This window comes from Microtus ochrogaster, chromosome 6 (assembly GCF_000317375.1).
Source record: "Microtus ochrogaster isolate Prairie Vole_2 chromosome 6, MicOch1.0, whole genome shotgun sequence".
NCBI classification, from domain to species: domain Eukaryota; kingdom Metazoa; phylum Chordata; class Mammalia; order Rodentia; family Cricetidae; genus Microtus; species Microtus ochrogaster.
Genome location: NC_022013.1, coordinates 80,953,289 through 80,967,647, shown reverse-complemented (window position 1 = coordinate 80,967,647; position 14,359 = coordinate 80,953,289). Strand labels below are relative to the sequence as shown.

At 42.6% G+C, this 14,359-nt stretch overlaps 1 protein-coding gene across 1 annotated transcript in view; it reads right to left on the bottom strand.

Annotated features, from left to right (window-relative positions):
* The window catches only part of Cd34 (CD34 molecule), a 23,472-nt gene extending 12,006 nt beyond the window's left edge, over positions 1 to 11,466 (bottom strand). Inside the window, exons 1-3 of the mRNA XM_026779991.1 lie at positions 11,189 to 11,466; positions 1,618 to 1,785; positions 701 to 963 (exon numbers count right to left, since the gene is read on the bottom strand). Coding sequence (XP_026635792.1) covers positions 701 to 963; positions 1,618 to 1,785; positions 11,189 to 11,267 — 510 coding nt within the window. The 5' untranslated portion in view covers positions 11,268 to 11,466. The remainder of the gene's footprint in view (positions 1 to 700; positions 964 to 1,617; positions 1,786 to 11,188) is intronic.
* Positions 11,467 to 14,359: the final 2,893 nt, after the last annotated feature.

The following is a 14,359-nucleotide window of genomic DNA, read 5'->3' as shown; positions in this document are numbered from 1 at the left end:
AAAGAGAGAAACTATTATTATTATTATTATTATTATTATTATTATTATTATTATTATTATTTTATTTCTTCAGTCAGTTACACACATACAATGGGGTAGTCAGGCGGCTGCTGGTGAAAACCTGATTTCCTCTTGGTCCCTAGGAGTCTCTCCATTCATCTGCTACCTCTTTAAAAACAAACAACTAGGCCCTCATGCCTGTCCTTAGGCCTTCATACTTCCTGCCCTTCAGGCTGAAAGCTGTGGACTGCCACAGGCTCAAGACCAAGAAGTCCAGAGGAACTCACCATTCCTATGCATCCAGTTCTTACCTCTTTGGATGACCTCCTCACTGACATTCTGTGCTTCACTAAGCCCTCCATATATCAGAAACACTTTGCTCTACACATTTAAGAAAGGCAGCCCCAGTATACAGGAGACAGATCCAAATACCCCCCTCCCCCCAAAAATGGTCCCTCTGAAGAACCAGAGAACTAGAAGGATCTCTGAGAATCTCCCCAAAATACAAAACCTAAAGCACAGGTCAGACTTCTCACTGGACTGAACCCTTTCCTCCCTATCTTCTCCTGTCTAGCCTTTCTGACAATACATAAAGTACATATTCCATGTTGATTCCAAGATGATCCAAATCTCATTGGCTGGTATGAGCAGAGGGATAGGTACTGAGCATAATCTGCCATTTGGGGCCCAACTCACCCACCTTGATAGTAATTGGTACAGTAGAAGATGATGTGTATGCATAGGATTCAGTGGTTGATATCATCTCAGAACTGATATTAGTAGGTGAGTAATCAGAAACATTTACAGATGGCATGCTGGACGTCAAGGTCATCTCTGAAGTGGAAGCATTGTCTGAAGTGGTGGGCAGTGTGATGGTTGGGGACGTCTGTGATTGCACAAAAGCTGGTGTGGTTCCAGAGCCTGAAGGAATCCCAGAAGTAGCAGTAAAGTTGACTGTTGTCTCTGGAATACACAAAACACAAGTGTGCGTATGCATCTGCACAATACACTTAGAAACACAGTCTCATTTTGTGGTGCTAGCACAGATTTCTGCACAGAAATAAGAATTTGGTGAGGTCACAGTTACTTCATATCTTAATCATGACCCAATTTATTTCAAGTCAGCTCTTGGAACCATAGCTATAATATAAAGCAAGGGTTTCCAACCTTTTAACATTGTAACATGTTGTAATCTACCAATATGTTGGGCTTCATTCATAGCTAACCTGAGATGCATGAGGCCCTCAGGTATTAAATTGGATATACATGATCTAGAATGTATCAAATGTGCCCTCCAATTCTGAAAGAGAAAATGATTCTATCCTACAGAAGTGAAAGACCTACAGTTTGAACCCACACCATCTTCCATCACTTAGATGAGAACAAAGACACTCATCAGTGGAATCCAGTTGGATCCTTTCTTTTACCAGCCGAACTTAGCATAAATATAAGAATCAGTCCTGTTCAGGACCCACTTGTCATGTATGGCCTACAAACGTTACCAGCATAGAAAGCCATTCAGAACTTATATAAAAATGCCCTTACATAAAGCATTGTTTTCTGTGACCCTATCTGTGGTAGGGGAATAGGCTATACTAGCTGAGTACTTCTGGTTACCTGAGATGGCTGGTGTGGTCCCATTGCCTTCCTGAGAGAGGAAGTGGGAGCTGGTATTTCCAGAGATGCTAAGTGTGGTAGTTTCCTCATTGGACTCATTTGTAGGAACTGATGGAGATATTCTTGGGACAGTAGTTTCTGTGGCAACAGAGGTCAAGCTGTTTATATCTGTGGGCCCAGATGTTACAAGGAAATAAGGAAAAATCAGAATCCGACCTTGGAACCTCATGACAACACCTGATTCAACTTCTTGACTTTAGATGAATCTACCTGGAATATTCGTGCCACCCTCGACAATAAAGAAACATTAATAATATATTCATGGACACCAGATTAGTTTTCTATTCTATGTTTTCCCTAAGGAAATATACTAAACATTTATAAAACAGGAATTTCACAAGTAATTAAAATGGTAACAACACAGAAGGTAATATTTATACTGTATTTAGCAAAATACCAAGATACAAAATTTCACCTATGTAAACATTACAAGGATTGAAAATATGAGAGATGCTATGTTCCTAGTTCCCTTTGGTTACTCACTTCTCTTTTTTGGTCAACCTCTATCCAATATACTAATTATTGTAGATCCGTACTTTCTCTATGCAAATCCCCTTAAATAATTTTTCATTCTCAGTCTTGCTTTTTCAAAGTTCAGGACCTTCAAACCCATTGTTTCTTTTAGATGAAGAACTCAACTGCAGGGAGGAACCTGGAGACTTCTCTCAGGAGGTTCAAATGGAACCCTTCTTGATGGGAAGGAAGACAGAAAGCTTTGGCTTTGCCAGGACCATATATTTTCATGCATGTGTACTTACGTTTAATAATCCCTAAATATAGGTGATTTGTCTATTTTTGAATGAGGAAAATCAAACTACTAGGGTAGAATGATTCTTTATCTACACATTTTCTAAATACTCTTGAGTGTCCTTGCCCCGTTTTCTATATATCCTTAGACTCGGGAAGGAGAACCTTGACCTTGTATATTATGGGTCCCAAAGCCTGTTCTACCTCCTACATGAGCCAATCAGGTGGTCCTCCCTTCTAGATGACACTTTGGAGACTACACTTTTTATAGAGCTTGCTCAAATGGCTCTTTGTTTATATCCAGACCAGTATTAACCTATGATGGCTCATCCCTCCAAAGGTGAACTGCAGCATCACACTGTGTACTTCCAAGGTCCAGGAATGACTATTTGAAGGGAGAAGGGTTAGCATATAGGTATACTAATATCCTATATGTACATGAAAGATCCTTCACATCATAGTTCTGAGTCATATGAAGGAAGAAAAAAAGTAAGGGAAGTGGTCTGGAGCCAGAGTTGTGGATAGGAAGAAAAGAAGTAAGCTGGGGCCAAGGCTTTTCTTGTCCTGATCAACCACATAAAGACTGAATTCCAAAAGAGTTAAAGTTCCAAATTCAAAGTTAGCTTTCTTAGTGACCGAAAAGGTGTCTGGTTAAGGTAGGGGGATGAAGCTGTTTAGTTTATAAGTTGGCATACAGGATGTGGGCCTCTTTGTGCATTGGCAAGGGATAGACTCAGGTCCCAAGTTCACAACTGTAATACCACCTGCAAGGAAAGGTCCTAAGGACTCCAGGACACCCTGAAGTGCAACTCTAAATTTTCCTAATTGAAATCCAGCTCTGTATTTTTTTCTGTTTCAAGGCCAATAACAATGTAGACTGATTGCTATTGCCATCAGCATCAAGAGGGAAGTCAGATTTTCAGTTTCTAGTCAACCCAAGGCCAAGAATGTTTTCTGTAAGGTGCTAGTCAGGGTCTTGGCTTTCACCTCTACCTTCTTCCCAACCTGTAACAAGCAGACTGTATTAACATTGACCACAGAAATCATATCTTATTATGTGCCAGGTAAGTAGGGAAAGAAGTGATATTACTATATTCATTCCAGAAAGGAAAAACCTATGTCACCAAGTTGTTGATCGGGGAAGAACACAGATCATGTGGTCAAGCAGCAAAGGACATGGATCTTGCTGACTCTGGTAGTTGTTAAAGATCTGGATACAGCCTCAAAGGCTTTGTAGACAACAAGACGTGTGTGTTTCGATGTAGTTTCGAAACAGAGGCCAACCTAAGCTACTTCCTTAAGATAGTACCCCACCAATCTGACCCTAAGATACAAATTTGTTACAAGGGCAAGTGGTGGTAGCATTCAGACACCGAATTAAAGGAATCATACTCTCAATGGGCTATTCTAAGATATCCTTTGAATTCCCCTTTGGAACCCTTCCTTCTGCCCACACCCTCCTTGCTTTACTCAAACACGTCAATTCCTGGGAATCCCATCTGGTCTAGGTTGGCCCAACCCTTCTCTTTCTCCAAAGGAAGCTGGGCCTGCCTGAGATGATGTCATGCTTTTGAACCCCTCCCCCAAGGGGCCTCCTTCACCCAGACAAACATTTTTGAACTTTTCCAGATGTGAAGAGAGACCTGCTGTTGTTCTAAAGACAGAGGTGCCTGGTCCAGAACAGTGAATCAACTCCAGATCCAAGCCAGCTATGGACCCACTGGGGATGGACTCCCAATTGTAGCAGTCTTATCCCCCTCTCTTCTTCCCACTCTTTGGCCAGATTGAAAATCAAAAGAGAACCCAGTCTCAGATGTATAGCTCCAAACTTAGGGTAAGTAGCAAAGCATGTGAGGCTATAGGATAGGACAAGGAAGGGAGCAGAAGGCAAGGCTAAGTGAAGGCTATGTAAGAACTAGCATAAGTGAGGGGATACCATGGCCATAGGTCAGGATATATCACGACTTACACACTACAGCACAGATCCTTCTGTGAGTGCATCTCTGGGCCTCAGCCTCCAAGGCTCTTTTGCAGAACTAGTGGGTCATGAAGGAAGGCTGTACTAAGACTGGCAATGTGCCTCTTCGTTCTCTCTTTCTACATCTGTCCACTAGCTTAAAACATCAACTGCTGGCCTTCTTTCTCTGAACTTTTGATTCCCATTCTAGGAAGGAATAAGAGCAGCCTACACTATGTGAAGCCTTTCAGATGTTGTAAAACTAAGGAAATCTTTCTTTCATCCCACACAGACGTGAGGAAAGATAGTATGACTCAGAACTAAGTAAAACACTGCTCCTGAATTTAGTTTCCAGTCTGTTCTTTACCACCTCAAAGGCTCTACCTGACTAGTTTCTAGTTTATTCTGGTAGATATGTATGTATGTCTGCCACATGTATGCCCAAGGGAACCAAAAAAAAAAAAAAAAAAAGATGGGATGCCCTGGAACTTGAGTTACAGATGGTTGTAGGCTAGCAAGTAAGTGCCAGGGACCAAACATTTATCCTCTGCAGTAACAGCAAGTGCTCTTAACCACTAAGTCATCTTTCCAGCTTCTTTCTATCAATCTATTTAATAAACTTAGAGCAAGACAGGAGAGAAGCTACTGGGAAGCTATTAAATGAGAATCTTAAGACACCAACAGATGTAACAGAAAGGATTCGTGTAGTAAAATTTATACATTGACCTTGTGGGTACTTACTTAGAAGCAATTATTTTCACAAACAGTATTAATAAGCCTAGTTATCTTGATATTCCAGTCAAAGTTAGAGATTAGAAACAAATAGGGAGAGGTGACAGTTGAAAACTAGGAAACTGAAATTTCTAAATTAAAAATAAACCCAAGTACCAAACCCATGCTGGTCTTGAGTCACTTACAGTCACATTAAACAGAAATAAACACCTTGATATATATTAATCATGCTACTGACAGCAACAAAAACACCTTATTTCCATGATCCATTTGAGTCACAAAAGTTAAAGTCTTAGGGTAGGGGGTATTCTGAAGAAACAGAGACACGTATAATACATTTTGGGAAAAAAAAATTCTACTTAACATTAGTAAACTGGAAATTCAGTTTTTGTAAAAAAAAAAAAAAAGTTACATATTTGTTGTAGTAGGAGCGGCGGGCTGCATCCCCGGCACCCGGCCGCCCCACATGGCTAGCTCTAGCTTATGCCCCCCGAAATAATTACATGGAAACTGTATTCTTCTAAACACTGCTTGGCCCATTAGCTCCAGCCTTTTCTCTGCTAACTCTCACACCTGGACTAGCCCATTTCTAATAATCTGTGTAGTCCACGAGCTGGCTTACCAGGAATGATCTTAACCTGCATCTGCCTGGAGTGGGAGAATCATGGCGACTCCTTGACTCAGCTTCTTTCTCCCAGCATTCTGTTCTGTTTACTCCACCCATGTTTTAACCTATGAGGGCCAAGCAGTTTCTTTATTGCTTAACCAATAAAATCAACAGATAGAAAGATGACCCTCCTCCATCACATATTCTAAGATAATAAGTTATTACCAAAATAACCAATTTTCTGTGTGTTCTTGGTCTATTTTTTTTTTTCAGATATCCTTAGTTTTAGAGTTTGGGTAATATTTTTGTTTGTGTGTGTGTTTGTTTATTTTAGATAGGGTGTCATATAGCCCAGGATAGATGACACTTTATGTAACTCACTTTAGCTAAGGATGGTGTTGAACCCCTGTTCTCCCTGCCTATGGCTGTCTCCTTAGTGCCGAGGTTCTTGGTGTATAGCACCACACCAGGCTAGTTTTATTGTTTTCTAATGCTGTTTTGTGATCACATCCTCACCCAGCCCCTAGCTGTCCAGCCTTTCTGTATATATCTGAAGCAGTCACATCGCTGCGAAGTGAGTCACTGGACCTCTGATTTGAAGGCAGAACTACGCAGAGACAAAGAGGCCAAGCCTTGAAGATAATGCTGTAGGTGCTTTTCTCCTGTGTTCTAGCTGTGTGGCCCCATGGCCACCGCAACTTTCAAACTTCTCCAGTAAAAATGAGATCAAAGTAGGTCCTGCCTCGTAGTTGTTCTGAGAAACAAAGAAGGTGAGGAAATGCAAAGCAGCCAGGCTGTCTGGTCCATGACTACCATCGTGAAAAGGCCCTTCCTTCTGCTTTTCCAAATCAGTTCTTATCTCTGTCACTCATCTGGCACAAAGTCACACAAGTTGCTTCCTCAGGAGAGGTTTAACTGTCACCTCATTAAGTTATAAATTTCTTGAATGTCAAGACCTTTTTTTACATGTGTGTGTTTTACTCAGGGTGCTTGGGAGATCCTGGGGTGTTAGGATAAGCAACGAGTTCAGCTGTACAGCTCACACTCACTGCCTACAGCTTTTTAGCCTTATTCTGATGCTCTATGGTTTATTATTATTTATAATTATTATTATTATTGTGCATGTGGGAGGGAGGGAGAGAGAGGGAGATGTGAGGGCAGACAAGGAGGCACCCAGCATATACAGAGGTCAGAGGACAGCTTGCAGTCTTCTCTCTCCTACCATCTGGGATCTGGGGATCAAACTCCAGTTTTCAAACTTGCATGGCACTTTTACCCGCTGAGCCATCTTGCTGGTTCTAATGCTCTGTATAAAGGGGAAATTTATTAAATTGGGGAGTGACTGTGTTAAAAATATCCAGTTTCTCCATATAACAAGGAAAAATCTACAATCCAAGCCACATTGCTAAAGACCTGATTCTATTTCATCCAGATCAGGATTTGGCAAACTACGGCTCCTAGGACAAATTCTGCATTGGGGGTTGATAGTGTGTGGTCAGTCGGTGATGCATGCCATCTACATTTTCAAGTGTCATAAAGACAAAGTGTCAAATGCATCAGAAGCCACATCCAGATCCCAAGCCTGAGATGCTTTCTGTTTTGCCCTTCATAGGAAAAGTTTGCAAATAACCCTCTTGTAGACTAATTTCACTTTCATACTATACGTATTTTTCCCTTAAGCACCAAAGACATGCAAAGGATCTTGCTAAGTTCTGAAGAAAACACAAAATAAGGTATAATTTGATTTTTTTTATACCCTTAGGCATCAGCATCACAGCTCTCTAGGAGTGGGGCTGACTAGACAGGTCTTTAGGGATTTTTCATGAAGACTGGACAAACATCCAAGGACAATCCAAAGAATAGAAAATAGGACAATGATGATAAGTCCAAGAAAGGCCAATTTAATTTCGTGATACAGGAAACGAACTTAATGCCTATATTATTATCTTTAATGGGATGAGCTCATTAGTAAGTAAGTGAACAGAGAAATCTTATTAGGGCCCCTTCACACCTGTCATAGATCATCAGTTTGAGCCATTGTTGGGTTAGAACAAAGGGTATGGCAGAAGCTTTCCTTAGCTTCAGAGGCAAGGCAGAGGTGTCAACATAAACTGACCTGAGCATCCTCATTACATTGAGATTTCCCCATTAAAATCAAAAAATATCTTCATCTCTCCACTTCTCTGGATCCCCAGGAAGCCTACATTTCTCCCACTTGCCTTTCTTTCACTTTTCTGGTACCACTCACTCCTGGACGCCAGAGCCTTGCTCTGATCACTACTGTCACTTCTGCAGGTCAGCCAGCAAAGTCTCTTCCATTTCTCTGAGTCCTTCTCAGGCAAACCTGCTATACTTGGGCAGTTTTTGCCAGAGATTTGAAAGCGTGGAATAAATATCAAAAGAAGTCAGAAGAGATGGTGGCACAACCTTGAAATGTTAGTCAATGCTGTGCTAATGAAGCTATGCTATAAGAAAACCCCTAAGTCCTCCAACTCTGCAGAAGCCTCACCCTTCTGTGTTCACCTTGGGATCTGGAGTCCTTTGCCTTTTGTCTATTAACCCATCCCATTGCAAGACTGCACTTTCCACTTAGCTGCCCTGCCTCCTGCCTGCCTTTGGACTTTCAGAGCTTGTCTAGGGTTCTAAGATTTCTTACCCAAAGACTCATTTACACATTTTCTTAAGCAATGGAGCCAACTACCTAGGGATACCACTTCTCTAAGAGGTTCACTTTTATTTTCCACTCCAGGAAGTTAAGCCAGGAGACCTTTTCCTTTGCATCATTAGGGAAATGATTCATTCTCTGCCTTTCCCATGTGAAGGTCCAGGGAAGTGTACCTTGCCAGGCCTCCCAGTTTGTTTGGATCCCTACCCCCATTCCACCCCAAGATGCATGTACCATTCTCCTATAGCACAGCCAGGATCCTTGAAAGAAATTTTAAAGATACTATACTTTATTTCTTAGCCACCATAAGAAGAAAATGTAAACCACCCCTCAAAATATGTAAATTGTACCCTGGCCACTGTGAACATTTCTTTTAGAGATGAATTTGTGTTTTTTCCATGCCTTCACATTTTTTACTTTGTCACATTACAGGCCATTTAGTGAGATGAACCAAAGTCAAGGAAAGAAGGAAGTTCAAGAAATGGAGACTGGAACTGGGGAAGCCTGAGAGTAAGCCCAGGTCCTCAAGCACAAAGTCAGAAATACCAGGCAAGGTCATAAGCAATAGAGTCTGCTCCTCTTTTCTGCTTGTTTTTCTAGGACTCTGTGGCCAACTTTATCTGCTACAATTTGGCACTTCTTGCCTTGGGTTTTTGTAGACAAAGACCACTCAGGAAAGGCCCATGAAAGGCCCAAGGGGTGGGGCCAAGGGGATAAGAAAAGAGATCTAGGCCCTTGCCTGCTTATCAGCCAGACTGGAATGCCCAAGATGAAGTGTATTTGCAAAGGTTGTGAAGCCTGGTTTGGCCCTCCAAGGGGGAGCACTCAGATCACTGAATTACTCGGCAATCCCTAAACTCTTACTCCTCCTTATACCATGGAGCAGGGAGTAAAGGGTGGAGGCCTTTCCCGTCTAGAAAAAAAAAAACCTGATAAAAGTCTTTTCCCTTCCATTTTCCCCCCTTTACATGTAGCCCCAGACAGGATACAGATGTGGGATCAGCAGACTCAAAGGATCCAAAGGAAGGAAAGGGATGTGGATAAGAGTTGAAGGTAGTGTAGAGGAAAGGGGGTAAGACAGGCCTTGAGAAAGGAGACCCTGGTAAAAAGGGTCCTTGGTTAGTTGAAAGGCTTTTGATTCAGCTGGAGCATGAAAGTGTTGCCTGGTAGTCCCCAGCCACAATCCAGACTCTGCTCGCTGATCTCTCCTGCCCCGGAAAAGGTGGCACTTTGGGGTTGACTAGTGGGTGTTTATACTAGACTCTCACAGGGATACAAGAGACCTATCTCTTCAGAATCAGTTCCCACTCTGCACCAAATTTTCCACTAATAACAGCACTGAATTTTTGCTGTTGTCTACTGTGGGCATTTTAAATTACATACAGTCACTGTTTTAATTTATTCCACAATGTATTCCAGGACAGAAAATAACAGTATTAACAGACAAAAGAACCTCAATACAAACCCTAGGAAGTTCTTGGAAAAAGTACAAAGCTTTGGCTGGCCCGTGAAGTCTGGTTGGGTTCGGAATGGCGGCCCCTGCCCTGCCCTTTACCCCCAAAGCTGAGACATTGATATCCTCAGCGTACTTGCCCAAGATTTCAGAGGTTTTTATGCTCTTCATCCCCCCCCTCCCCTTCAGCTCAAGACATGGTTGACACTGGCCAGCTGAGGAAATACAAAAAGGCAGCACTCCACCCTGGCCTGGGTCACTGCTGAACTGAGTAAGCAGGAGAGCATCTGATGAGAACTCCAGCCCATGGTCACCCACCTATGCGATGAAGGTACCATATTGCTTCATTCTGGGCATTTCAGTCTTCAACAAGTTTTACCCCATCTAAACGGGCATGTACAGAGCTGCCAATCAGGTGAGCCCAGAACCCAATTCAACTCCTCAGTCAGCTCTCTTTGGGGTGGGCCCAAAGACAATAGCACAGAAGATTGGGAACAAAGAGGCCTTGTGGGCAGACCCATGGTAAGTGGCCTTTAAGATGTACAATGGAGATTTGGGAGCCGTAAAGGGCTAGAAGCAAAATGAACAAACCCCAAAGTTGAAAACCTCTAAGAACATGAGATGAGATGAAGAACAGCACCCTCCAATGCAATACAATTTGCTACAGACTGAGTGAATACTTTTTTTTTTCCAACTAAAGAGAGGAAGAGCTTAATAAGTAAGAGTGTGTGTGGGCAACAGGAGGTGTCTTGGCCTGCCTACTAGCTTTAGAATCTGAAGGAAGGCAGGGCAAGAAAATTCCAGCGAGTAATGAGAGTGGGTTTGTGCAGGGTGAAGACTGGTGAGCAGAAGGACTTTGGTGTGCACACCAAACCACCTCCCCACTAGCATCTGTGTGGTGTCTGCAGAGGCGACTCTAGTTTAGCTTTCTAATTTTAAATTTTAAAAATTGTCCTTTTTCTCTGCTTGCTCTTTGTTCCAAACTCCTCCGCTAAAGTCCCTTAGTTCTCCTTGAGGGTCTCCTGGCCCTCATTGGGACTGGCTACCCTCACAAATTCTTTCCGTCCTTGTCCTGGGAACAAAGGGTGCCTGGATCCTTCTCTGGGCCCCACTCTGGACCCTTGCCTTCTGAATCAAGGACAGTTATAGAACTTTTCCATCCTTGCATCTGCGTTCTAGCTCCAACTTTGAGCTTTGCACCTTCAGCCACTCAATGAGGAACTGGCATCTCCCAGCACTATCAGAGTAAGCTCACACCTAGCTCCAGCGAAGGATTCCCAGGTGAGGTCAAAGCTGGGGAGCCTTCCCTCCTCCCCACCCGTAGCCTGGCCCTCAGCGGTTAATACTCACTCAGCAGACTCATCAGGCAGATAGTCACCCAGCCCCACGGCAGCAGGAGCCCCGCGTGTGCGTCCCTGTGGACCTGCATTCTCGTGCACCGCTCTGGAGATGCGTCGGTGCAGGAGGCGCCGGGCGCGGGACGCGCTCTCCTCCGCCCTGCGCAGGGGTGGGGGATACTTGCTCTCCTCCCCTGCTCCGTGTCCGGAGGGGGTGGGGGATGCTGGCTTATCCCCTCCCTGTTGTGTCTTGGCGGAGCCGGCCCCTCTCCTTGGCTGCTGCCAACGTGAGTTCCCGGTCAACTCAGAGGCCCAGGACCTGAGCAATGAGGTTGGGGCTGCAGACAGATGACTTGGAAGGTTGCCAGGCCAGCCGCTGACTAAGTGGGCAGATCGGGATAGTAGGTCTTCGAACTTCTTTACTTCATTTTTAACCCTGTGTCACTTTGGCTGCATCTGGGCAGGGTCAAGTTTCTCCTTTCTGTTTGTTTTTTTTTTTTTTTTTTTTTTTTTTCAAGTTTTAAGTGTGGCAGGAGGCCACTGTGATCCTGAGTTTTTCCAGCTAATCAGGAAGTAACAGAAATCTGAAGGCGCCTTTAGTGATAGCCACAGTAGAATCTGTGCTCCATGCTAAAAGTGAACGGGACAGTAACAGCCACCTGACCCATCCAACTCTTCTGCTGTCACTCCTACCTCTCTTTTACACTTATTTTTTTTCAGTAAAATATACATAATTTAATTTTCTTGTGGTCATCCACATTTTCTCCTAGCACCTTGGATGATTTCTCTAAAGTCTCCTCTTCCACCCTGGATGTAAATCTCCCGAATTCCTCAGATTCCCATCCCCTCCACCCTCACCCCCCTGACTAACACACCTACCACTCTTTAGGCTCCCTGTGACTCAGCAGTGGTTCTAACTGAGCAGACAGACTAGTCACAGATCAGGAAGAACAAGGCAGGAAGACCAGGCAGATGACAGCACCAGGTAAAAGTTAAGATAAGGCACAGAAGGGTCTACGATAACAAATGGCTCAGCTCCACATTTTCCATACTGTCTGGTCACAGCCTAAAAGGAGAAAAGAAGATCAGAGAAGCACCCTGGAGTGCTTTTGTATTTATTCCTCTGAAGATCTACCTCCCAGAGGAAAGTAGATTTGTTTTTGTTGTCCATACACCTTGGGATTGAGGAGAAGAAGACCATCAATCCTCAAATTCATACTTCTACCCTGTTGTTTAATAAACCATTAAAACAGGGAGCAAAGGTTTTTATTAAATAAAGGCAGAGGCTGATTGAGATGAGTTTATGTTAAAGTGCAGTTGATGCTTTAGATCTGACACAGTGTGATGGAGAACCTGCAAAAGTGCTTTTAAAATCAGACATTGGTGCATGGGATACGAACTAACAAGAAATCACCATACATTCTCTACTAATTCCTCAATTTTAAAAGTGAATTTGCTTCTGGTACCTACCATAAAATTATGATCAGAAAATAGTAGTATGAAAATGAATTTGCTCATTTGAGTCTGTCTACCTTTACTTCCAGATGTTTTCTCTGGTTACTTAATTTAATTAATTGAGGTATTCTGAGACAGGATTTTACTCTGTAGCCCAAGTTGGCCTTGGACTCAAGAGAATCTTTTCTCAGCTTTCTGAATGCTGGGATTGTAGGTTCATATCATTGTTCCAGACTCTCCTCTGGTTACTTTAAATGTCCTTTGTCTTCTGGATCATGGGAAATGGGACTATAGAGAACCTGTCTTCTCTACTTGAACTTCGAGACTCCCTTTGGGAACAGAGTGGGAGTGGGGCATGAGACAGATGTTGATTCCATGCAAAATTTCTGAAAATAAAATCCATATAGAATCAGAATCAAGGCTGAGTGCTAAGAACCTGAACTTGTTACATGTTCTGTCTGTCATTCTTATGCATGCTAAAGTTCAAGAGGTCCTGAAAGAAAAAGAAGACATGCTAGGTACAGAGTGTAAGGACAAAGCAGTGTTGAGCATCAGGGAAGGAAAGTGAATGTAGATATCTAGGAGGCTGGAAATCCATTCGTTGGAGAAACCAAAGCTGACTATAAAGCAGGATGGAGAACTGGCGCCCAGCATGCAGTCAGTGAGACACGATCTCACAGATCAGCTTCTCCCAGCACATGTTCAAGTCCACTTGCTGCTTCAGCCTTCTGGTGACCCACAAACCAGGTAGAACTGAGCAACTACATCTCTTCTAGTCTTCCTAGACTGTCCCTCAAGATCCCTACTTTCACACTCCACCTCATAACTCATGGCAGAAGACGACACTAGCTATTATGGCTATACCACTCAAAGCAGAGGATCCAAAGGGGATGCATCAAGAGCAGCATAGTGGGGTCCTTTGTGAAGGTCATGGTCACACTTATCATTGAATGATCTGTACTTTTCCCATCCTTCCCAAAACACACTTCATTCCAAGTTAAAACAGACTGTTAAATATATGCCTTTGATGTGAAAGACAGTATCTTAGTTCTGTTTCTTTAATAAAATACCTGAGGCTGGATACTTTATAAATAGATAGAGAATTCTGGAGGTAGGAAGATGAGCAAATAAAATCATTTTCAGCTATATTAGCAAGTTTGAGTGCAGACTGAGATACATCAGACACTGTTTCAGAGGACTTCCCCCTCATAAATAAAGAGAAAGCTTAAAAACAACAAAAAATTATTTTGCTTCATGGCTTTAGAGTGTTGTAGTTTAAGAGCATTGTACCTGTATCCACTAGATGTCTATTGAGAACCTTTTTATTGCATCAAAGCATGGCAGAGGCCATGACATGGTGAGACAGAACAAGTGAGTGAAAACTCGCTGAATTTGGATCCAGAATACTCCCTTGGATAGCCCATTAATTGTCAAATAAATTCATTTACCCAGCCAGACAGATTCCCCCAAAACCATTAACATCTAAATTTTCAGATTAGGAAATGAAATTTAGAGGAAACATTTGAGCCATAGAAACTGGTGATTTTAATAAATCTGGATTTACAATATATTTATTATTTTGTCTTTATAATCCAAGCCTTAACACATTTGAATAAAATTATTAAAGACTTGAATTGCAGCTTACATGTTAAGTTACCTTCTATAGACTTTTTTTGTTTTGTTTTGTTTTGGTTTTGCTACAGCTGTTAGGTGCTTGTGAGATTGCAAT